Source organism: Arvicanthis niloticus, chromosome 1, assembly GCF_011762505.2.
Source record: "Arvicanthis niloticus isolate mArvNil1 chromosome 1, mArvNil1.pat.X, whole genome shotgun sequence".
In the NCBI taxonomy this organism is placed as follows: domain Eukaryota; kingdom Metazoa; phylum Chordata; class Mammalia; order Rodentia; family Muridae; genus Arvicanthis; species Arvicanthis niloticus.
Genome location: NC_047658.1, coordinates 162,332,689 through 162,357,200, shown reverse-complemented (window position 1 = coordinate 162,357,200; position 24,512 = coordinate 162,332,689). Strand labels below are relative to the sequence as shown.

The following is a 24,512-nucleotide window of genomic DNA, read 5'->3' as shown; positions in this document are numbered from 1 at the left end:
CACTCTGCTGATGTCATCTGAGTCCTCCTGGTCTTTAATACACCATCTAGAGGCCCCTTCCCGTGAACAAAAATCCCCACCCTGGGCTCAGTCAGAGGCCTTCTTTGTGCCCTAGTCCCAGCAGCTAAAGAGGAGCCACCGTTGTCTACCTGACAAAGGCACAGAGAGTGCAGGAACAACTTGAGGCCTCCTCATTATGAACAAATGCATGGGTATTTCTTTAGTTTCCAGCTTCATAGTCAATCAGCAGTCTCACAAAGTCTGAGAGACAGAGAGAGATGCAGAGTAAAACTGGCCAAGAGCTTTCTTTCCCACATGTGTATAGAAGGGTGGGCATGTCTTGCCACCTTCGCCCATGTATGCACATACACAAGCTACAGGTCTGTGTCTGCTGCTTTTCTTTTTCACATTTCACCCACCCATCCATCATCCATTCACTCACCCATCCATCATCCATCCACTCACCCATCCATCCATCATCCATCTACCCATCCATCCATTCACCTACCCACCCACACACCCATCTAACCACCCGTCCGTCCGTTCGTCTATCCATCTGTCTATCCATCCACTTACTTACTGAGACCAGATCTTTCACTGAACCTGCAGCTTGCCCTTTCAGCTAGGCCGGCTGATCAGCAAGGCCCAGGGATATCTGACTATTTCCACCCCCAGTACTGCAGTTACCAACATAAGCTGATGGCCCCAGATTGTATACAGGTGCTGGTATCTGAATTCAGGTCTGTGCTTGAACAATAGGCACTTCACCCACAAAGCCATCTCCCCAGGACCCTGACTGAGGATTTTCTAAGCCTGCTTCTGTCATTTTTCAATCTCTCTCTCTCTCTCTCTCTCTCTCTCTCTCTCTCTCTCTCTCTCTCTCACACACACACACACACACACACTCACACATACCCTTCCACCTCCTCCTCTCCCTTTGTCAATGCTCTGCTGATAGATCTAGCTGTTCCTTGGCCCCTTTTACACACAGAAGACTTTCCCAGGAAACACGGGACTCTTGTTTGGCGGCTGTCATATTTAAGTGCAAAATCCAGGATAAATCAGACTAGTGAATTAAAAGTTCTAAATCCTCTTAAAAGCTTGAGTGTTCCGCAATTGGCTGCAGATTAAAACAAAAAATTGGCCACTAAATCACTGTACTTAGTTAGGGCCAGACAAGCGAGAGATCACAACCAAAGATGGCATCCTGTAGATCAACCTAGGATTGACCTGAAAGATGTGCTGAAACACCAAGGGAAGGGACAAGTCACACTGTGTGTGTGTGGGGGGGGACAGGCAGAGGAACTGTGTAAGCATCCGTCCTGAGTGCTGGTTTCCCACTGACATAGACAAGTACCACTTTCTTCATAGGCCAGACAGCTACAGGACTCTTCCAGGAACACATAACACCAGCATCGATTACAAGGAAGAAATTGGATTATCCTGTCTTCTCAGGCAGAAAGCCATTTCTTGCAGCCTCAGATTTCAGTGTGAGGCCAACTGAATCATTTTTACGAGTTTAATGAAGAAGAATGGCAGGAGAAAGAGGAAGAGGAAGAGAAAGAGGAGGAAGAGGAAGAGGAGGAAGAGGAGGAAGAGGAAGAGGAGGAGGAGGAAGAGGAGGAGGAGGAAGAGGAGGAGGAGGAAGAGGAGGAGGAGGAAGAGGAGGAGGAGGAAGAGGAGGAGGAGGAGGACCTGCAGGTTATTTCTATAAAAGGGGCTTCGTGAAAAAGCTCCAGCAACTATTACCAGACAACATCATGGCATCCAAAAACTATTCTGCCTACTTGACTAGGGAGTGAGACACCTCGGAGAGCGTGGTGGACTTCTACAATCCACTCTGGATGCCAGTATAATTTTCCCCATCACTGGGGTAGATAAATACAGGCTTTATCCTCTTACAGATCCCTGAGCTGCTTGAAACGTGAATTATGCCTTTCTACATTTGGAAGGGAATATAAGCACACAAACCCGTGCCTATTTATTTTCTGAAGTGCTTCCCTGAATAGGATTCCCAGTAGCCTGTCCTGCAGACATTCCTCAGCACACAGTAAACACATCAGCGGGCATGCAGCTCCCTGCTGCTGTTGTATTTGGAACCGGGGCTCTGGCTTTTGTAGCTGCTTTGTCTAAATATTTTAGGGATGGTTCAGTCATGGTTTGAACATTCCAGCAGAGGGGCTTCCCCACAGTCTTTTCATACCACAGTAAAGGCGGGCCAGGGTGCTGAACAGGGAGAGCAGAGAGGGAGGTACCTGGTGTCTCCGTCTGGAAGCAGTCCCCTCTGCAAGACCAGGCTTCCTCCTGAGACCACAGGGAGTGAGTTGCCTTCTTCTCGGTAGTAGTAAAAACTCAACATGGTTGGCGCTCAGCTGGCGACAGGAGGCTGGCACAGGCTGCAGCCCTGAAGGCCCCGGGCCTGAATCAGCAGTGAACTGCTCGCTGGAGTTTTCCATAGGACATTCAGGCTGGGGCTGGGAAGGTCACACTGGCCTCTGGCTTCCCTGCTGACAGGCAGAAATAACCAGCCTCCACACTGAGGTCTCCACCCCATCCCAGGGACAGCTCCCTGTGGACAGAGAGACAAGTACTGGATCCAAAGGAGAAGGGATGACAGGGGTCTGTGTTGGAGGACCAGACTTCCACACAGATGTAACCAGCAGGCCATCGTTGAGAATGAACAATGAGCAGCAGGTGGAGAGCCAAACGAACGGACATCAGCAGAGTGTCCACAGAATAAAGCGTGACAGAGCTCTGTAAATGGACAGAGTATGCCACCCAAGCATGTTCACACACATGGATAGCCGGTCCACCCCAGTGCCAGTCTACAACAGGCTGTGAGTGACAGAGGTTTGTAAATGAGCAAAAACAGGAAGATCGCTCCCGGGGAATCTGCCAGCCCATCCAGGTTCATGAGGTTGGCTTTCTTCCAAAGGTAGTCAGGCTAGGGTTAGGATGAACAGAAAGGGTTTACAAAGTCCCTTCATCTTCAGGAGGGACAGATTGGCAGGGGGGTTTGCATAAAGGAATGATTCAGAGGCCACCACACTTCCCAGTTACAACCCTTCCAAATACAACTGGGAAAAGGCAGACATGGAAGGACCCTAGGCACAGGATGCAAACTGCTTGGTGGCTTCCCTAGGGTTCATTGAGGGTTGCAGGCACTGGAAGGGGAAGCAGGTGACAGGTGGTGGCCAAAGTGTCCCTGTGGTCACCTGCCATCCTTGGCTGTGAACAAGACAGTCAGCTCTTTAGGTTTTCAAAGTGTGCAAAAGACAGACGCAGGGAAGTGACACACGTTCCAAGAGTTAAAAGAACAAGTTCCTGTAAGAGTGAAAAATTATAAGACCATTTTATGAAATATATGTAGACTTTTTCTTTGCCCTTAGACCTGAGCAGAAAAAGTGCAAGTTCCAGAATGTGGAACTGAAAATAAGATTTCAGGCCTTCACTGCCCCGGGACACATTCCAGGTGGAGGACATTATCCCTAAATCAGAGGACACTTGCTGGATTACATTCCTCAAGCCTCAGGGAGTAAACCCCCACCTGTGGGTGGGAAAAGCCCAAAAGAGGAAGACATATTCCTGAACGCAAAAAAAGATATAAGTCATCTAGGTGGGGCTGTGACTGGAGAAAGTGAGAAATATTTAACCTGAAATAGTTGGTAATGACAGGGTAGGGCACAGTGACATGGTAAGACTACATTTTTTAGAAGAATGAGTATGCAGAGTGATTTTCACGTGGCTCTAAATCATTTAGGGTGGGTTCCTCTGAAATGTTCCACTGTTCTTGGTTACCCCCCCCCCCCCGCCCCTTGAGGTTTTCCCAGTGTTATGTTCAAAATTTGTAAAACAACCAATCATGTGTAACCGTGAGAAAATGCAACCAATCATGTGTAACTGCACAAAAATTCCTTCCTTTCCCCACCCCATGCTATAAAAAAATACCCTCAGCTTGCTGGCCTTTTGTCAAAATTCTGTTCCTGTGTGGACGAGCAGTTTTGACCATTGGCTAGCCAACTCTCCCCAATAAACCTCTGCTGATTGCATCCAGGTATGGTTTCTTGTGATTTTGGGGTGGTCATGATTTCCAAGACTTGAGGAAGGGTCTCACGAGTTTGGGGGTCTTCATTCCTTTCTCCAAACACTAACTAACCTTCACATGCCTCTTTCCTTCCTTTCTCCTGACCAAAACAGGATGGGGAGATGGACCAACAACAATAAAAATTATCAAAAGACTTCAGGAAAAATCATTCAGGGGAGGAGACAGTGCGGAGAACTGTCTTCAAATACCTCAGAGAGTAACATGTGTGGATGATTGCAGGACCCAGAGGGCTCATCATCTTCAGTCCTGACGTGTGTGTGTGTGTGTGTGTGTGTGTGTGTGTGTGTGTGTGTGTGTGATGCTATGCCTATGGAGACCAGAGAACAACTTATGGGAATCTGTTCTCTCCTTCCACCCTATGGGATTCTGGGCATTGATTCTGGTCCTGTGCTAAGCCCTATGTTTCTCTTACTAGTGGCGTTTCAAGTTTCTGTTCCCATGTGTACGTTTTGTCGTGGCCCACGTCAACTCTTAACAGTGGAATTACTAAGTTACTAAGAGGCAGTGGGACCTCTGAGAGTTGATGATGTAGTTCTCTAGGGACCCAGTTCTTAGGACACTGAGAGCAGCACACTGTCCTTACATAAGCTGGGCAGGTGCTAGCACCCTCTTCTTGGACTTCTCATCCCTCACTACCATGGACCCAAGTAACCCAGCTCTGTATAAATGACCCTATCATAGGCACTGTTATAGTAATGGAAACAGACAATGTAGGATTTCAGGTCTCAGTCCAAACTCAAAATCGAAAAATCCCACGGTCCCAGGACACATTCCAGAAGGAGCACATTCCTTAGTCAGAGGACACTTGCTGGATTAACATTCAGAGGAAGAAGGGAGAGGCTGATTAACATTCCTCAGACCACAGGGAAGGGAACCCACCTTTGGGTGAGGAAGGCCCAGAGCACATAGACACATTCCAGGAGAGGGGCCCAGGATGGGAGGTGGTCAGGAAGCTGGGCCCTTAACGTAATAAACCTGGGCAAATGGAAAACACTCACTGTCATAAAAATAATGTGCGAATCTGAGTCACCTAGAGACCGGGCCTGGGAAGGTCAGCCTTTGTGGTTGCCCTCCTAAACTCTGTATAAAAACTGCTCCCAGCTTTGGCTCGGGGTTCCTCTTGTCTGCGTACAGGGGAACCCCAGTGCACTGGTTATCATTATCATTAATCCTCATGTTTATGCAGTGAATCCCCTGTCTGTGAGTGTTTCTGCAGGAGCACGTCCCCTGGTTTTGGATCTTTGGGTCCAACAACGAAGGCACTTTGAAACCTAATTTACTTTCCTTTTGTTTGTATTTTCCTACTACAGATGAACACAAACCTAAAGTATCTGAGTGGGTACCACACGTACAGGTGCTATGGCCTCACATCTTCTGGACTCTGGGACCATGTTTCAGTGATTGGTGGTTCATTGCTCCTGACAGGTGACCTTGGATCTCTTTACTGGAGGGTCACTGTCAGCCCCACCATAGCAGCCACCCACACACCATCCCTTAGCTGGGGTGATGCAGAGAGCAGTGTGCAAGAGAAATTCATTTTATGGTACTGTTGAACGGAAAGCAAAAAAGTTGTCAGAGGACAGGGGTGGTTGAACCACCCAGTCTGCAGCCGTGGGTGACATCTGACATATGGTTGATGATGTACGGTTGGGCCTGTGTCCTCACCGAGGACCTGCTCTACCTCACTGACCTTACTTTCCTTCTTCATACAGAAATGAGTCTATCAAATCACAAATCACCTCATAAGGGGTCTTCCTTCCAGCGTCCATCTCTTCCTCATCAGGTACGTTCGGGAACTTAAGAAGCTGAGTTGCCTTATTAAATTCTCAGTCCAGTGCATGTGAAGAGTATGAAGAAATGGGGGGTTAAGAGGACTGTGAGGTTTCTAAAGTCTCTCACCTAGCAAGTGGGAGACTGGGCCAGGATGAATGCAGGCTGTTTGATTCCACCAAACCTCCACTGGCATTTTTGGGAGACCTCTGGGTGTCCAATTCAGCGGCAAATCTTTCTAACTTTAAAATAAAACTGGGATGCAGGCACCCAGTATTCTGGAGCTCAACAGAAAGGCTTTTATACTGAAAACTAAATACTGTGGGTTTAATTTAAGGTGCCTATCTTTTAGGGTACTCAGTCCTGGCATCTTTTGGTTAGGGGTGCCTCTGCCTTCACAGGAACATGCTCCAGCATGCCTGACTTAGCACATAGTCCTTGGAATAGGGGAGAGTTGGTCTCTTCTTTCTTGTCTCTTAATTACAAGCTCTGTTCCCTCCTCCCCCCACCTCCACCCCTGAGTGAAGGCAGCAGCCACCTGATCGTTCTTATAATTACACAAGCAACACATTTTTAAATAGGGAGCTGTTTATATATAACACATGTTAGTGGAGAAACCCAGACTACAGGATGGGAAAAAGAATTATAACCAAGTGGCATTTACCAAACACTCTCTAGGGGATGAAGGCTGGAGGAGCCATGTGACTCGAGCCTGCAGAAAGGAGAGATTATCGGATTCAGAGAGGCAGCCTTTGTTCCTGTCCTCTGTCTCAGATGGGCATGAAGACTCTAAGGCAAGGATGTGGGAGGGCTAGAGAAGCCTAGGGGATTGACAACCGTGTGAAGTCTGTTCGCTACCTCTGCAGTATTTTCTTGAATTCTGACCTTGTGTGACCTTCACTCAAGCTTTTGATTTTGTAGGTGACATGTTGGAATACCATGTTTTCCAGGGGTGGGCAGACTGCTCGAAGGTTTGAATTCCTGATGACTTTCAGTGCTCACTCCATCAAGACCTACCCTTGCCTATCTGATGGCTTATCCACTCTACCAAGCAGAACCTACAGTGGTCTGACCATTTCATCTTGCCTGCCCTCTAGCGCCCCCTGGCGATGCCCTGGAAACTCAAATTCCAGTTCCTCCTCAGGCCTTTCTTCCCCAGCCTCCCAGGGCTCCTAGTCCTATGGCTCAGCAATTACATTTTATTTTCTGTGGATATGCCCAAGCATGTTACAACAACGATTTACCTCACGGCCAGGGCAGAGACTGCATGGCTCACAGGCCGCAGCTGATGGCCTCCAGCTTCTCAAGGGTCATTGTTGCATTTAGAGAGGGCTCTGTTCAGGACCTTGGGGGAACCAGGCCTTGTGCTATCAACTGCGATTCATATTTAATGTAGACTGCCTTAGCAATTTCTTCAGGAGAGCTTCAGAGCCTCGCTTTATGAGTCCTAAAACCATCTTTGGCATTTTTTCCCTTTTGTGTTTTTCTGTGTTTCATAAATGCTTTTGAATAATCAAAATGCTAGAGAAGCATTTTAATATGTGAACTTTAAGTAAAGGACAGTTTGGATTATTAAAGGCCAGCAGCACCAAAATAGAATAAAACAATGTGGTTCTGCCATCTAGTGGCCACAACGGAAAAGCGCAAGAGGATGTGAAGGCCTTAACTCTGGGGACACCAGGCACCCAGAGAACTCTTCCAGCCTTCCAGGGAGAGTGGGTGGGTAATTCAGTTCTTAATTAGGCACAACTGTGGAGTGCTACTGTCTTCTGCCACTATCTGACTTGATGATGAACCTGAGGTAAGGGATGGATGGGGAGAGAAGGCACTGCCAGTGTAGCTAGGGATATCCTAAGGGGCCTGCCACACTCCTCAGAGCACTCACATCCAGTGATGATGGGTTTCCAAATTCCTTAAGACTGTCTGATGGTGGAGGCAGAGGCAGGTGGATTTCTTTCTGACTTGGAGGCCAGTCTGGAACTACAAAATGAATTCCAGGACATCCTGGACTACACAGAGAAACCCTCTTTTGAAAAACAAACAAAAAAATTCCCCAGACTGTTGACAGAGAAGGTAGGAAGGAATCCCTGTACCTCTGATCTGTGCAGGATAGTACACATCCAGGCCACAATAAGGTCCCCACAGTTACATTTTAGAAAAAAAGACTCATGTTAAAATGAAAGGGGTCAGAAACTCAGTGTATCTGAGACCTACTCTGCTTCAAATTATTCTACCATATGTCTGTTTGTCTGTCTGACCACTCATCCACCCACCCATCCACCACCATCTCATATATCTGAATACTAGGTCCCCAATTGGAGGAACTGTTTGGGAAGGGTTGGGTGGTGCAACCTTGTTGGAGGTGTCACTGTGGGTGAGGCTCAAAAGTCCACAACATACCCAGGTAGGTCTCTCTCTGCATTATGGTTGCTGTTTCAACACACAAGCTCTGGGCTACTGCTCCAACACCATGCCTGCCTGCTGCCTGCTGCCTGCTGCCTGCTGCCTGCCTGCCTGCTGCCTGCTGCCTGCCTGCCTGCTGCCTGCCTGCCTGCTGCCTGCCTGCCTGCCTGCCTGCCTGCCTGCCTGCCACCATGTTCCCTGTCAGGATCATCATGGACTTCCCTACACTCTGGAACTGTCAGTCCCAATAAACTCTTCTATAAGTTGCCCTGGTCATAGTTTCTCTTCACAGAAGTCAAACAGTAACTAAGGCTCTATCTATCACCTATGATCTATTTTCTATCATCAATCTACAATCTATCTTTCTATTGCCTTTCACGGATCACTGCCCATCACTGAACACCTATCTTCCCATGAGTCAGTCCTGGCCAGTCCATTCTGCACTCCTCTGTAGTTTTGTCAGTAGCTCTTTACTATAATTCTGTACTTAAGGTCAGGGCCTAAGGGTGAATTCTCACTTTGCAAGCTTTTGTTGTGCAAACCTTGTCCTTGATTTAAGACTTGGTTAAATAAAATCAGCTACAGCCAATTGCAGGAGGGATTAGAAGTAGGAGAGTTTTGAGTGACCTGGTTGGGAGTGGAGAAGAGAGAGAAGAGAGGAGAGACCAGGAGGAAAGGCTGCCATGTGGGAAGATGGCCCATGAGCACATGGCCAGGAGAAACAGCAAGTATCTGGGGTACACCACTGGGGAGGAAGCCAGGCCAGATAGAAGAACAGATTAGTGGTTACTCTCCAGTAATGGTCAAAGCCAAATAAAATAACCAGTGTGATTCTCATTTATTTGTAAGCTGGTCGGGGATAAGGTTAAAATAGTTGTTCTTACTCTGCTCCTCCCCCCATAGTATAACCGTCTCTGTGGATTAGATGAGTTCTCGCTTATCAACAGAGCTTCTGTGGCCAAGTAGAAGTCGGGGTACAGGTTTGGTCATGAAAGCTCTGTTACTTTCTGCCTATGAGGACCCTGGAGTCTGGCTGCCCTGTCCCACCTACCCGACGTCTATGTCAGGCATTCCAACCTTCTGACATCTCGACACAACTTTATACTGTAAAGTTTATGCTCAGAAGCATGAAGTCCAATCAAGTTACAAAAAAAAATCACTAAAACAAACAAACAAACCCAGCAAACCCAAAAACTTCAGTGTTTTAGGTAACACTGTGCTGGGCCATACTCACAGATATTCTTAACCACCTGTGGCTGGAGACTGTCTGTACCAGACTCTGAGGCTATACAATTGTCCCAGTCCAGCTTGCAGCCTCTCTTGCTGCAGGCTACCTCCTCCCCTGCAATCCTGTGTAGCGTGAGGCAGCTCTGGGCTCAGACGTTTTCTTTAAAGCTGTGACTGATCAAATCACCCTTACAGTGAAAACCCTGAAACCACTTCCTGGTCCAAAGAGCCTCCCCTTAGCTCTACCCTGCAGCCCTACCAAGACCTTGCTTCCCACTGCGGCCCCAAGGCACCCACGGAACAGAGGTTATAAAGGCACCCTGTGGTCAGGTAGGAAGGGCAAACTGCAACAGTTTCAAATCCTGGCTCAGTCTCTATGGTACTCAGGGCTAGGAACAGTGATGGATCCGGGGATCTGGGAGGTTGAGGGAAGAGGGGTGGAATCTAGAGGCTAGCCTGGGCTACATGGCAAGACCATCTCAAAGAACAACCCCCCGCCCCCCCCCAAAAAAACCCAACCAAACTATGACACTTGTTGCAAGGGATTTCTCTGTTTCCTGTCACTCTATAAATACTTAAGACGTGAGCATAGTAATATAATGAATGAATGAATGATGGGATCGGACGTGTATGTAATTTTAAAGCCAAGGAAACTTTAATAGATGAAAAAAATAGCAAAGTGAATCTGAACTTTAGGGGTGTTACAGATCCTAAGTGTGTCTAATTTACGTGGGTTTATTTCCTCCCGGTAGGTGGACAGTGTTTTATTTGACACCCAGGGGTCACAATCTCCTTATATGCAGTTGTGTAACTGAGGAGGATGGACAGAAACATTTTGGCAACAGTAGGAAGTTTTTCACATTCAGACCAGAAACTGGTGAACAGTCAAAAGCACGGCGGATCTGACGAGCTTTGGGCAGTGCTCGTCCGCCTGTCTCTCCGTGTGTGCATTTTGCACTGTGCAGAAAAGCCGGTGAACACAGAGACACTGCCTCAGATTCAAGACTACCGTGTGTGGCGAACTGCAGCGTCCCTATGTGCATAGGGAACTTTCTGCCTTATGGAAACACAATGGTTTAATTACAGAAAACAGACTTCACATTCTTATTTTCTTACTCTCAGCCAGGTGTGTGTGGGGGGGGGGGGCGGGGGCACATCCCTAATCCCAACACTTCCAGTGGCAAAGCAGATGGCTCTCTCTGAGTTCAAGGTCAGACTGATCTACACTGCAAGTGACAGGACAGCCAGAGTAAATAGAAAGATCGTGTTTCAAAAAAGTAAAAATAAAAACAAATCAGACAAACAAAAACTATGAAAACCCTAATAAACCCAGTAAAACAAAATAATATAAATATATTCTTACTCTCATTTTTACACCAAAGTATTCAATTAGTGTAGCTTTAGACTGGCTTATGTTGTAATGTTTGAAACTGCTATGTGACTTATTGATATGAGTTTCATAAAAGATTTTTAGCTTGAGATTAGAACAGAATTTCCAAGCACTTCTACAACCGCCTTACATGCACTTGGGCAACTCTGTACTGGACGCTGGTCTAGCGGCACTGTTAGCCTTGAGAATTTTAAAATCAACACAGCAATTCTGTCAGACTTGAAGACCTTTTAAGTCCTGTAGTATCAAATATTCAGCTAAGATATCGTTTTGTTGTTGCTGTTGTTTGTTTGTTTTGAGACAGGGTTTCTCTCTGTAGACTGGGCTGGGTCTCGAACTCAGGGATCTGCCTATGTCAGCCTTCCATATGTTGTGACTAAAGGCTTGCACCACCATGCCCAGTTCAACTGACATTTCTCAAAGTAAAAATAATGAAGCACATGTATCTCATTAGTGCAGACTTACTTCCAGCTTTGTTAACTGGTAAAATTACATGTCTGCCAATGACTTATTTTAAATAAATTCTTTTAATGTACAAGTGTGAGTAAATGAATATGTGTCCAGATGACTGTGAGTGTGTGTGTGTGTGTGTCTAAGTGCATATCTGCATCCAGGTGACTCTGTGTGTGTGGTTATGTGTGTATGTGCATATGTGGTCCAGGTGACTGTGAGTGTGTAAGTGTATATGTGCATCCAGGTGACTGTGTGTGTGTGTATGTGCATATGTGGTTCAGGTGACTGTGAGTGTGTAAGTGTATATGTGCATCCAGGTGACTCTGCGTGCATGTGTGAGTGTGTGTGTGTGTGTGTAAGTCAGAGGGCAACCTCACGTGATGTTCCTCAGGATCCACCTACCTTGGTTTTGTGAGAATAAATTGTAAAAATGAAATTTTAGGTCTCAACATGAAAGATTCTTAGGTTGAGAGTTTCAGTTTACACTCAAGTGTTAGCTGCCCCTGGGGTGCATCCCTGGGACTTGAACTAACATTTCAAAAGAACAAAGGACCCAAGATAGAGGCAATAAAACACCTGGGTGAACAGTCACTTAAAAGAATTCTCCCAGAGGGAGACACAGATATAAACTGGGAGTGAGATACAGATGTGAATAAGGACGGAGACTGGGATGGAAACCAAGCTTGAGAACGAATGTTAAAATCAGCCTTTGTAGTTATTGATTAAGAGGTAAAACTGCCTTTATGATCCTTGTGAATATTGGTATATAAACGGCCCCAACTCTGATTCAGGACTCTCTTTTGTCTGCACACAAGAGAGTCCTGGTGCACCAGTATCAATAAACCTCATGTTATTACAACGAGTCCTGCCTGTGGGTTCTCTAAGGAAATGCGTCCCTTGGTTTTGGATACTTAGAGTCCAACAGTTTCTGAGACAGTAACTCACTAAGTAGGCTGGCCGACTGGCCAGTGAGCTCCAGTGACCTGGCCGTCTCCATCTCTCTAGACCTGAGATGGTAAGTCATGACGCCATACCTAGAAAATCCTAACTGCATTTTATGTACATTGATTTACACTACATTTACACATTACTGGCAACAGAAGAACTCAGGTCTTCATGCTTTTGTCATAAGTACCTCGAGACTGGGCTGTCTCCCGAGCCTTAAATTTCCTGATTAATTTATTATTAGTAAACACTTGCTTTTTATATGTCTATATAAATATGTAGGTATACACACATGCAAGCACATGCACGAATGCACTAGGATAATCTCTTGTGCCTCCTGTGCAGTGTATAAAAGTTATTTTTGTATTATTCAAATGCTGATCTCTGTAAACACAGAGAGCTGAGTACAGGAACTTTGGTATTGTTATTTTTATGAAGCATCTCTGGCAGCGTTTTGTAAATTTCCTCTCCATCACCTTCTGATTGGTTTAAAAGAGCTGAACGGCCTACAGTAAAGCAGCAGAGGACAGGCAGAACTTCCTGGCAGAGACAGGAACTCTGAGAAAGAGAGAAAGGTAGATACCTCAGCCAGCCAGAGGAAGTGGGACTTGGTGAGAGGTAACTAATGGGCCACATGCCAGAACTTAGGTCAGAATAAATGGGTTAATTACGTTATATGAGCTAATTGAGAAATAGCCTAAGCTTTCATAAATAAATACAAGTCTCTAAGTCATTATCTGGGAGCTGGTCGGTTGAGCCAGTCCGGTGATACACACATACATACACACTGCACAGACGCTCACGTGCGCACACACACATACACACACACAAACACACACACACAAACACACACACACACACAGAGAGAGAGAGAGAGAGAGAGAGAGAGAGAGAGAGAGAGAGAGACATAAAAATTCTTGGCTCATAGATGGAAAGACTTTAAGAAGCCCTGATTTAAAGAGTCACATGCCTAAAGAAGGCTGAGAAAATAAACTAACATTCCAGAACCTCAGGGATATGACATTAAATCATTGCTCATTTTAGCCTAGAATTGTTTAATAATTCAACAGTCCTGTCTTATACTTCGACGCAACAAAATCAGCATTTAAGAAAAACAGAATGTATTAGATCCCGTGCAAGGATATGCCAAAGTGTTCACTCTGATTGTGTGAGCTCTGCTGTTGACATCAGCCGTGTCCTGGAAAGGTATAGTATACTATACCTGAACCAGGTGGCCCAAGCTTGCTCACTTTCCAAAGGTGGAAAGGGCATCCCACAAATTGTGTCTAATTTTGCAAAACAACAGGGCTTACACCAAGGCCTAGGTCTTCAAGCAGAATTCCCAGTCTTGCCAAGGGCCTTAGTCATTTACTTTAAGCAAATACATGGCCAGATTCTCCACTTCCAGTTGTGTGGGTTCCCCCACCTTCCCATCCTCCCATCTCCACTGTGTAGCTGACAGAACCATTCTTAATGTGCTACAGCGGGCCCAGGGACCCCACAAGGGGACAAGTGGGGTTTCCTGTTATATATGAGAAGGGAGAAGTTAGTATCTGGGACCGGGTTTTGGATTGTGCCAAAACCAATTAGGCACTGGAAAACACCTTGAAGAAATCCATTCACTTAGGATTCAGGATGGAATGGGACCAGCTTAGTGACATTGTATCTGTCACCTCCACCGCCCCACCCATTTCCTCATGGTAGACCTACAGTCTCAGGATGGCGGAGCCAGCACTGAATCCTTCCCTCCCTAGCCTGCCCCATCTATCCAGTTATAACTGAGAGCACACATGGAGACTATCACAGGATGCCTAGTAAGACATTTACTGAATGAAAAAAATGATCTCAGAGCTCTACTGAGAAAGAGCCTGTGTGGGGGTAACTGCTTGACAAGCTGGTTTTGCAAACTATTACACCAGCGTTTGCACAAGCAAGCACACTCTGCGAGCAGCTTGGCATGCCTAATGCAGTATACATGTGCACATACACAACTATACTACAAAAAGTAGTTACAAATGTGTATACACACATACACAACTATACTCCAAAGAATAGTTACAAATGTGTATACACACATACACAACTATACTCCAAAGAATAGTTACAAATGTGTATACACACATACACAACTATACTCCAAAGAATAGTTACAAATGTGTATACACACATACACAACTATACTCCAAAGAATAGTTACAAATGTGTATACGTGCTTCTTTCTCTAATACTTTGAGGTAAATGGATTTGCCTCTAAGTAAAAGGTAAATGGCCTCAGAAACAACTGATGGAGAAGTTTCGATACAGACTTTTGATGACCTTCCTAGAAATTGGGGGGATGTCCCCAAAGGTTGAACAAGAAGCCAGGTGATTTCCAATTCTTGACTCTGACCGCGCGGAAGCACCTGACTGGGTCATCATTCTCTGTACAGAACGCAGAAGGGGTTCAAGAACTAAGTGGCACTACTATTGCGACATTCTTCCGTCTCATGAATTCATTCATGACCCTTTGGTGATTCCGTGTCTAAAAATGGAAAATAAGCAAAGAGACACTGGCTTTCTTATCCAGCACCGAGGATACGTCTTCATTATTAAGAAGCGTTTTTTAAAGCCTGCAGGTTCAGTATGATCTGCAGTTCCTGCCTACTCATCCCGGTGACTAACGAGGTAATAATCTAATGACTGATTTACTTGGAGCAAAATGGGAACAGGAGCCGAGTTGAGCATGAATTCCTTCTAATACTCGGGAGAACTGATTGGAAGACGCCCTCAAATGCATGCAAATGCGCACGTGATAGTGTGGACAGTAGGCATAGCTGCACGCTCGGTGAGGAACAGAAGACTTTCAAGTAACTCAACCAGAGAGAATGAAACAAAAGACACAGAGAGGATAAAAAATACAGCAAATGTAAGAGTGAAAAAAATAAGATAAAATTCTGTCTACCAAAGTGGTTTCTATACTTTTAATGAAACACGAACAGCTGAAGTCACTTCCTGTTTTGACTCATCGGATGCACTTAAAGACACGGTGCTCAAACGTCACCGGTTACAACACAATTTCTTTTCCTATCTTCTGAGAGGTACGATGTTCCAAAGGCTCTACTGACTGTTAAACAATTCCCACTTGTCTTTCCCCTGAACAACCAAAAGTGAGCCATCCTCTGCAATTGCCTCGTTGGGCTGGTCTGTGGCTGCTACGTATTCACATGCTAAGTTCTGTTACCCCAAGATCTGGCTGCCTCGAGACCCTTGAATTCTCACACAACAGCTTTTGCTGTGCAAACCCTGCTACCCAAGTTAACTGGTCAATAATAGGCTAGAGCCTGTAATTGGACAGTAAAGAGAGGAAGGCGGGACTTCCTGAGAGGGAGAAAGGAACTTTGTGAAGAACAAAGAGGAAGGCCCTTTCACCAGGAGATAGAAGATAAGAAAGATGTGACTGTCGGCCTGGAAGGCACAGCAACGCGTGGCTGGACAAGGCTAGGAGGAGGTATTAACTTAGATGAGCTAGTTGAGAGCTAAGGTCTAATCTCTGAAATATTAAAAGGTCTTTGTGTGGTTATTTGGGGAACTAGTTGGTTAAGGAATAATTTGTACTAATTTCCCGCGTTAATGTATATAGAATATTAATAAACTGCTACCATATTAATTTCCAGCATTAATATAGAGAGAATATTAATAATCACTTTTTCATTGTCTAAATAGTTATGCTAGCCTAAGCTGTACAGTGCCGACACTATGCTGCAGTGTCAGAATGTGACATTTAACACTTGAAGGCCACTCTCTAAGAGGCTTTCTCTGGGAAATAGGGTAGCCTGGGCCAACTCACTAGGCTTTTGAAATGTGCCCAGAAGCTGGAGGTGAATTGTTTGGAACTCTGGTGGATTATTCCTGAACTCAGGTGACACCCGCTGAAATCCAACCCTGCTGCACTGCAGACCGCTGTCTGAGTCCTATTTTTGTATGACCTGCAGCTGTCTCTGGAGGGTTTCAGGGGAAGCCTTGTGAGTCAGCTCTCCCCTTCCTGAGCACTGCCCAGAGTCCAGCCTCAGCCATTATGCCCTTGCTGTCTGTGTCTAGTGGAAATGGCTTAGGAAACACTGTGGTCCCTTCTTACCAGTGGGGTGTGCATTCCAGGACAACTGATGAGGCCCCCAAGTCACAGGCAATGCCAAACCCTATTGCCCTGTGCCTTTCCCACCATGATGAGGTCGCCAGCATGGTGCACAGGCTCGAAGCGTGAACGGCACCGCATCCTAGTGCATCTCCTTTGTTTACAACTTTACAATGAAAGATTCTTTCTTCTTTTTCCTTTTCCATTTTCATACAGTGTGTGTGTGTGTGTGTGTGTGTGTGTATGTGTGTGTGTGTGTGTGTATGCAGGTATGTGCAGGCATGTTTGCATGTTTACACAGGTTGGGTAGCAGATGTACACTGCTGTGTGTATGCTGAGGCCCAAGGCTGATGCCAGGAATTAGCCCCCGTGGCTCTTCCACCTTCTTCAATGAGGCAGAATATCTCATTCAACCCCAGAGCTCACAATATGGCTAGTCTCACTAGTCAGCTGGCTCTGCTAGTCTCACCAGTCGTCAGCTTGCTGTCTTTTCTTTGTCTCTGCCAAAGAAGGGTGGGACTATGGGCAGGCCACCACCCACCTACTACATGAGTTCTGGGAATTTGAATTCTGGTCGGCATGCTTGCACAGTAAGTGAGTAACCACACAGGCATCCTGAAAAAGTCCATTCTTACAGCAGAGTCCAGCAACTTGGGCACAGGCTTCGATTTCCTTGCTGGTTGAAAACTCCCCCTTAAAGAAAGAACTCTGTGTGCACCCTCCTTTGGGCATGTAGGAATTGCAGCATTAAGAACCGGCCCTTTGGAGGCGTTATTAAATGAAACAGGATGATTAAATTACACAGTGCTGCTGTTGGCCAAGCAATGACTTGGTAGCTAACATCCTGAACAGAGAGATGACACATCCTGCACGGGACAGTTGCGTGACATCATCAATGTGCCATGTAAAAAATCAATGGATTCTTATTTCTGGAGTCTTCAGTTTAACATTTTCAGGCCATGGTTGAAAAGTAATTAAAACGTCAAAAAGTGAAGTTGTAGATGGGGGTGAGGATTACCACACAAAGTAGAAGAGTATGCCTGACCCTCAGGAAATGCAGTGCATATCCCCGATCAAAAGAAGGTGTGAGGTCCCCTCTGCTCCCCGGCAGCCCTCCTCTGAAATTACATAACTTATTTAATTGTGTACAGTAAATGTGGCAGTCTAAGAACAACTTGGGGGAAGTCAGTTCTTTCTACCGTGTGCGTTCAGGGGATAAATTCTGGCCAGCCGACAGGCTAGGAACACTGGGCCACCCTGGTGGCCCAGCTCCCCTTTTAAATAGAAATCCCTTCATGTGAGTGCCGCTGGTACTGTCTGGACACTAACCTCAGCACATCCATCTATTGACCCGTCACAAAAAGTGATAAACCTTAGTGCCTCAGTTTCCCTAATGGCCAGATGGTATCGACGATGGACCCATTCCCCAGAAATATACGTGGATTAAATGTGATAATATGAATAATGAATGAAGGTGGGATTATTCATACGTGTCAGATGTAGAATACAACGTGAACTCAGGAAAGGTAGGGACCCGAGCACCGCTGGCTCCAGCTTCACCTCAGGAGCAAGTTGTCCTGGTATCTGCTATTCCTAGAACCCAAACTGCCATTCAGCAGTCGTGTTCCTTACCAACGGGCATCAGCAGCCCCAGCCTTGCTCTGATGAGAGCAGGTTTTCCCTCAATCACACAGCTGTGAGCAGGAGCCCTGACAGCACAGTGCTGTCTTCCTGGACTTAGCTAACCTAGAAGGGACAACACAAACCTCGTTCTGAGTGTCCCTTCCCCTCGTGTGTGACATGAGTCTAAGTGGCCGAGGGGTGACGAGTCCAGCCAAGAAGAGAACTTACCAAAGAATGGAGGAGATGATGGAGGAGCGGTCTGGCTTGGCATCAACTCCATCTTCACTGGAAGAATCCATCTCTTCTAGCTCTGCAGCACAGTCCTGATCGTCCGTCATCTAGGAGGAAAACCAAACCAGAAAAAGAGAGATGCAGAGTGCCGTCTTAGCCTTGTGCTTGTGTGGGCATTCATGTGTGGGCATGTGTGTGTGTGTGTGTGTGTGTGTATGTGTGTCTGTGTGTGTGTGTGTGTAGAGGATCTTTACTCTACATAACCTACTCAAGTGGACTGCTAGCAATTGAGTTTCCTGCTCAGGAGCCTTCAAGAAACTGATAGGGATATCTCAGTGGCTGGTGCAAGGGTGAGTGAGGGCTTGAGGCTGGTCCCAGAATGGTGGCATGTGCTTGTAACCCCAGTCCAGATCCCAGACTTGTGGATCCTGGAGTTTCACTGACAAGCCAAAGTAGCTGAACTGGGAGTTCCAGGGCAGGGTAGGACGCCTCCAGGAGTGACACCTGAGGTTGCCCTCTGGTCTGTATTGTCTGTCTGTCTGTCTGTCTGTCTGTCTGTCTGTCTGTCTGTCTCTCTCTCTCTCTCTCTCTCTCTCTCTCTCTTCAAGTGATCCTCACTATTTAAAAATTCAGTTTTTAATCCACCTGCTTGGATTTGCAGTCCCTTTACACCCCCACTCTGGGACAGGTGTCAGGAGACCGGCCCACGTGTTTCTGTGAGTAAAGTCTGCTTGTTATGTTGCCTCTGCTTGTTTTCTCTCTGTGGGCAGACACAGACATTTACTACCTGCCTGTTTCTCTGTGTTCACTGCCCGCTTGGCTCTTGTATTATTTTCCATGTATTTGTACTCTGCTAATTGCTTGGCTCTCACAGGACAATATAAACTCATCGTGTCAGAGGCATCTGGCACACAGAAGGTGCTTATTAAATAAATATTAATTGAGTGGAAGGCTGGAGGAAATTAATACCCCCATGGGAATAGAATTAGCTAAACAAGATACAACTGGTCCAAGGAGAATCCATATTGGAATCGTTGTTCACAAATCAAATCCTCATTCGCTATCAGAGACCAAAGGCAACTGGCAAACATCAGCTTTCTCTAGTCTCAGAGCGAGCACGTGGGTAGGAGGCCTCAGGCTTCAGGGACAGTATGTGCACACCTGTCAGGGCTGGCCCAGGGATGCTTTTTACTTGGTTGGAAAAGAAGGTGGAGTCTGTTTTTATAGAATATCCTTTGTCCCAGAATGGGACAGCCATGGAGGCCAAGCTCTGTGGGCTGTAGCTGTAAAGTGTCACTGTGACATTACCTTCTAGCAGATGACAGAGAGATAGGAGGAGAAGGACAGTGGAAGGGAAGGGAGAGGGGAGGAGAGGCTTGGCTTGGTTCTGGGCAGTGGTGAAAGAACTGAGTCAGGAAGAAACCCGGGCTCACATCTGCAGTGGCCAGGAGAAATCAGATGGCCACCATGTTTCTCTGCACATCACAAGCCTTATCACAGTCACCAACATGTTTCTGGTCAGGACACAGATCTTTCAGATCAGACCCCAAATGTTTCTTATGTCAGCACAGAGGAAAGAAGCCGAGGCCGGACATGAAAGGCACTGGCAGTTTCACATATACTTCGTCAGTGCAGGGTCATCAGCAAGGCACAAGTTCAAATATCTTTTAAAATTAACAAGTCAACGTTTTGTTTAAACCTCCCAGGAAATGGTACTACCTTCGATGTGGCCTTAAGGCTTGACTCTTGCCAAGTTTAATCTTCAGGGTTAAACCTAAGAGCCATAAAACAGAGAGAGGGAGAAAGAGGGAAGAGTGAGACAGGGAGGGAGGGAGAGAGGGGGAGAGAGAAAGAGGAAGGGAGGAAGAGGGGGGGGGGAGAATGAGACTATGTCCTTGTAACTCCAGAATAGGAGGTTCCAGCTCTGACCCTGCCCTAGAAACAACTCTGGCCACTTCCCACAGACCAGAATACAACCCAGAAGCATAGGTGCCAGCAGAGATTCCAGCACCTAGAGGTAAGACTCTCAGAAGAGTACACAGCAGGGAGCCTGTGACAGACTGGACTCCCACCTCCTTCTCTACAGAGACACAACAGAGCAAGACATTTTAAGAACAACAGATGAAGAAAATGTGTACATCAAAGGGCTAACCCCCAAACACCGAAGGAACTCACATACCCCATGTGAAAATCAGTTTTAAAAAAATGCACAAGAGATGGCTGGTTAGGATCTAGTGTGACCCTTCCCCCAAAAAGACCCTAGCATTCTGCTGCTAGGAGGGGCTGTAACCTGAAGTGAGGCCTTCTGGGAAGCTTCCTGTTGCTGATTGGGCCTCAGAGGAAATAATAAGACCTATTTCTTCTTTTTTATCTTCAAGCCCTAAACTAGATACGCCATTTGTAGTGACTCGAAATGGGCCTCCAACAGACTCCTGCTGCACACAGGCTTGCTTGGTCTCCAGCTGGTGGTGCATTGGAAGCTTCTGGAGGTGTGGCCTAGCTGGAGGAAGCAGGGGATTGGGAGAGTTTCCTGGAAGGGTAGAGTGTACCTGGACCTGCAGCCTCTCCCTGTTTTCTGGCTGCCACAAGGAGCCAAGGTGTTGAATCAACACCTGGTTGCCATGGTACTCTGTCACAAGTGGACTGAAACTTCTGAACCAGGAGCCCAAATCACTCTAAAGTGTCAGGGTGAGTCTCAACCTCTGGGTAGAAACCCTTTTGCGGGGTTGCATATTGGATGCTTACAGCATGATTCATACCAATGGCAAAATTACAGTTATGAGGTGCGGGGTTGCATATTGGATGCTTACAGCATGATTCATACCAATGGCAAAATTACAGTTATGAGGTAGCAACACAGTAATGTTATGGTTGAGAGTCTCCACCACATGAGGAGCTGTATTAAAAGGCAGAAGCGTTAGGAAGGTTGGGAGCCACCGCTCTAAAGGGAGAGATCTCTTTAAGTTGCCCTCTCTGATTTTGATCACTGTGAGGAAAAACAGACCAGTGTGTACCAGGTTGTGCTCCAGCAGCAACCGGCCCAGGCAGCCATGGAGGCTCTGAACCGGTGAACCAGAACAGACTACTTCTAAACTGAGCACCTCAGGTACTTATTATGCTAACAGAAAGCTGACACAGGCCTGAAGACATAAGGATCCCATCCCTGGCTGAGGAGCTATTTACTGCGGGAGGAGGGAGAGTCTGTGTTCCTCACAGACATGGCCTCACACCCATGTACAAATGGTCGGCCCTACTGGTGTCAGTGGGAAACTTTTCCACAACGCCCACACTACCATCCATTGGAAGCATCTTCCTGGTTGCCCTGAGGTGAACAACTTTGCTCCACCATATACTTCCACCATCAGGATGCCTTCCCCCTGCTTTTGTCACCACAGACCCACAGGAACACAACAAGCAGACCAGAGAATGAGGTGCCCAAAATCAAGAGCTACAGCACATCTCACAGGCCAGAGTCTAAGCTTCAATCCTTCCTGCTAACAGCCTACATCAGCAGCAGTGGACCTGACTCTTCAATCAGGAAGGCTAAGCACCCAGCACCTTCTTCACCCCACTGTGCTGATCCACTCGAGTCTTGGAAACATTCAAAGATCTCAGGTAGTGACCAAGTGGGGTGCTTAACCTTGGTGACATCATCGAAGCCAGGTCAACTTTCGGTTTTGAGTCCTGGCTTTATCTCCAAACCCTCTGAGAAAGCTATCTCATTTGGGCTCAACCGTGCTGCCTGAGGGGACTTCCTGGTGTGACTTTTCTGTACCTGTCCCTTTTCAAGGGCTGCAAAGAGCAGTCGTTTCAGAGACAGTGCTTGCCCACTGTAAAGGGACATGGAATGTCTTCTTTAAATGATGTAAGATGTGTTCTGGTTTGGCTGTAACTGGTCCCCCAGAAGCTCCTGTGTTGAAAGGCTAGCCCCCCTACACAGGGTACGGGGATGGGAATCCAGTGGGAAGCCACTGGGGCTCTGGGTGTATTAGTTCCCAAAAGGTTGCTTAGAAAATATGTCTAGTCAATCCCTGGCTACCCCAAACTCGTGTCTCACAATGTGGCTGCCCGTATTGCAAGCACTTTGGCTGCTGGGATGCCACCTGCCCCAAGAGCGACCCCAGATCCACACTGATAGGTGTGATGTCTGCTTTTTTTTTTTTTAATTGTCAAGTTGACACAGCCTAGAGACACCTGGGAACAGGAAATCTCACTTGAGGAGTTGCCCAGATCGGATTGGCCTGTGGCTATGTCTATGGGGAAGTGTCTTGACTAATGGCTGGCGTGAGGTGGTACCATCCATAGGCAGCTGGGTCTGGGCTGTGTACGAATGCTAGCTGGGTGGGTAATGAGATTTCTTGCCTCCAGGTTCCTGCCTCGACTTCCCTCAATGACAGACCATGACCTGAAATAGTCAAGTAAAATAAAAGCCTTTCCTCTCCATGGTCATGGTCTTTATCCTAACAAGAGAAAGCAGACAGGTGTACCGAGGTGAAGCAAGTCATACCAAGGTGGGTCAGGATATTGCCTGAACTCATATTTTCCTGAGCAAACAGGCTGCCTGCTCCCCTAGCACAGTGACATCGAACAAACTCACCTTCTGTCCAAATACATTCTTCCTTAAGTGAAAAAAGTCCTGAGGCCAGCACCCTCCCCACCAGTGTCACCTGAGGGTAATCAGAGACCTTGCCCATGTCCTGAAAGAGATTGTTAATGTTAGGCTTTAACAGTATGGAGGGGTGTGTGTGTGTGTGAGGTCAGGCTGGCCAAACTCTGAGGGAAGAAACAGTTTGTCAACAGAAAAACCAGGGCCTCCTCAGTAAGCTCAACTCAAGAGAAAGACCTTAGGAACAGTGCCTGCGCCTACTACTAAACCTTCCCATAAACCGGAAAGGCCAAGGAGTAAAGGTGAGGTGTCGCCTGCAGCCCACACTGCCAAGTGTCGTCTGCCAGTTTTTCACTGTCTTAAGTCACTAAGAGTCCCGATGCAAGGGTCCCCCGACAAGAAAGAGTAGTTCAAGCACACTTAGCCTTGGTCAAAGACCTATGCACCGGACTCCCTCCTTCCCTGAGCACAAGTCATCAGGGCCGCCCAAGATTCCCATTGAATGGACTCAGCGGCGACTCAGCTCCCGGGCTGTCGGACAAGGTAGTCCTTGCAGGTTCCAACAACCACATCGACTGCCCTACACCCGCTCCTTCTTCCCTGTTACATCCGGAATGGCACCGGATGTTGCAAGACCACGGGCCAGGAGGCCAAGGGACAGCCGTGTTGAGCAAAGCCAGCGATGGCCAGGGGCGTGGAGAGCCTTCCAAGCCACCGCGCCATCCAAGCAGGTTCTGCGAGCCTGCGGGAGGGAGGGGGACCCGGGGCGGGGACGCGCGGGAGGAGAGAGCACGCGGAAGAGGGGCGGGAAAGTCGCGATGGCGGCCCAAGTTACCGTTCCCACGGTGGCGGCCGGGAGCCCACGGCGGCGTGCGTCCTCCGCGAGGGTCGAGGGCAGCTTTGGGGAAACTGAAAGTAAAAGTCCCGGAGGCGGAGGAGGAGCGGGCGGGCCGGGCGGGGCTGTGCGTACAGCCCGGGAGAGCTGGGGGCGCGCGGGGACGCGCTCTACGGAGCGGGGCCCGGGAGAAGCGCGCACGGGAAGCTCGCGCGGGAAGCGCTCGCCGCCCACGTGCTGTGTCCCGCCTTCTGCGAGGTTTGGACGACCCCTGCGGCAGCAGGAGCTGGGCGGATAGAGCGCTCTCTACAGAACTGGCGGGCTCTGCAAAACTGCCCGCCAGAAAAGTGACCCCGGGCCACCCTCTGCAAATCTGTCATGTACTCTGAAAATCTGACTGCCCGCTTGGCCCAGACCTCTGCAAAGTTGGCAAGAGTCACCGGAGGAGAGTTTCCCTGCAAATCAGGGCCAGCCCTCTCCCCTCTCCTAGACTACATATGCAAATTTCCCGTGCTAAGAGATTCTAAAACTGTAAACGTCAAAGGTCTCACTGAGAGCACATTCTACAAAACTGTCTATACAGTAGACTGACCCTAAAGATTTGACTTGCCCCCAACGATGGGGCCCCTGTCTTGTCTTCTCCCCCCTTTTCTACTGTAATCTGCATCTACACAGGATACTGTGCACCACCAGTCGCTTGAGTCTTCCCAGACGTTGTTGTAGAGGGGGACGCTAAGGCGCGAACTTTGTCTTAAGCAAGTTTACACCTCCCAACCCCAGCTTGCATGGATGTTGCACCAAAATCATCCATGT

At 47.4% G+C, this 24,512-nt stretch overlaps 1 protein-coding gene across 5 annotated transcripts in view; it reads right to left on the bottom strand.

Moving 5' to 3' along the window:
* The window catches only part of Casp7 (caspase 7), a 38,458-nt gene extending 14,422 nt beyond the window's left edge, over positions 1 to 24,036 (bottom strand). Inside the window, exons 1-4 of one of the 5 annotated variants that reach the window (XM_076925272.1) lie at positions 23,303 to 23,462; positions 22,856 to 22,955; positions 19,978 to 20,032; positions 18,256 to 18,365 (exon numbers count right to left, since the gene is read on the bottom strand). In XM_076925272.1, the coding sequence (XP_076781387.1) occupies positions 18,256 to 18,365 (110 nt within the window). In that variant the 5' untranslated portion in view covers positions 19,978 to 20,032; positions 22,856 to 22,955; positions 23,303 to 23,462. Of the gene's footprint in view, positions 1 to 2,255; positions 2,539 to 18,255; positions 18,366 to 19,977; positions 20,033 to 22,855; positions 22,956 to 23,302; positions 23,463 to 23,699 lie in introns of those variants that run through there. The other 4 variants (XM_076925262.1, XM_034487035.2, XM_076925279.1 and 1 more) reach the window with 4 other exon arrangements.
* Between the last annotated feature and the right edge of the window lie 476 nt (positions 24,037 to 24,512).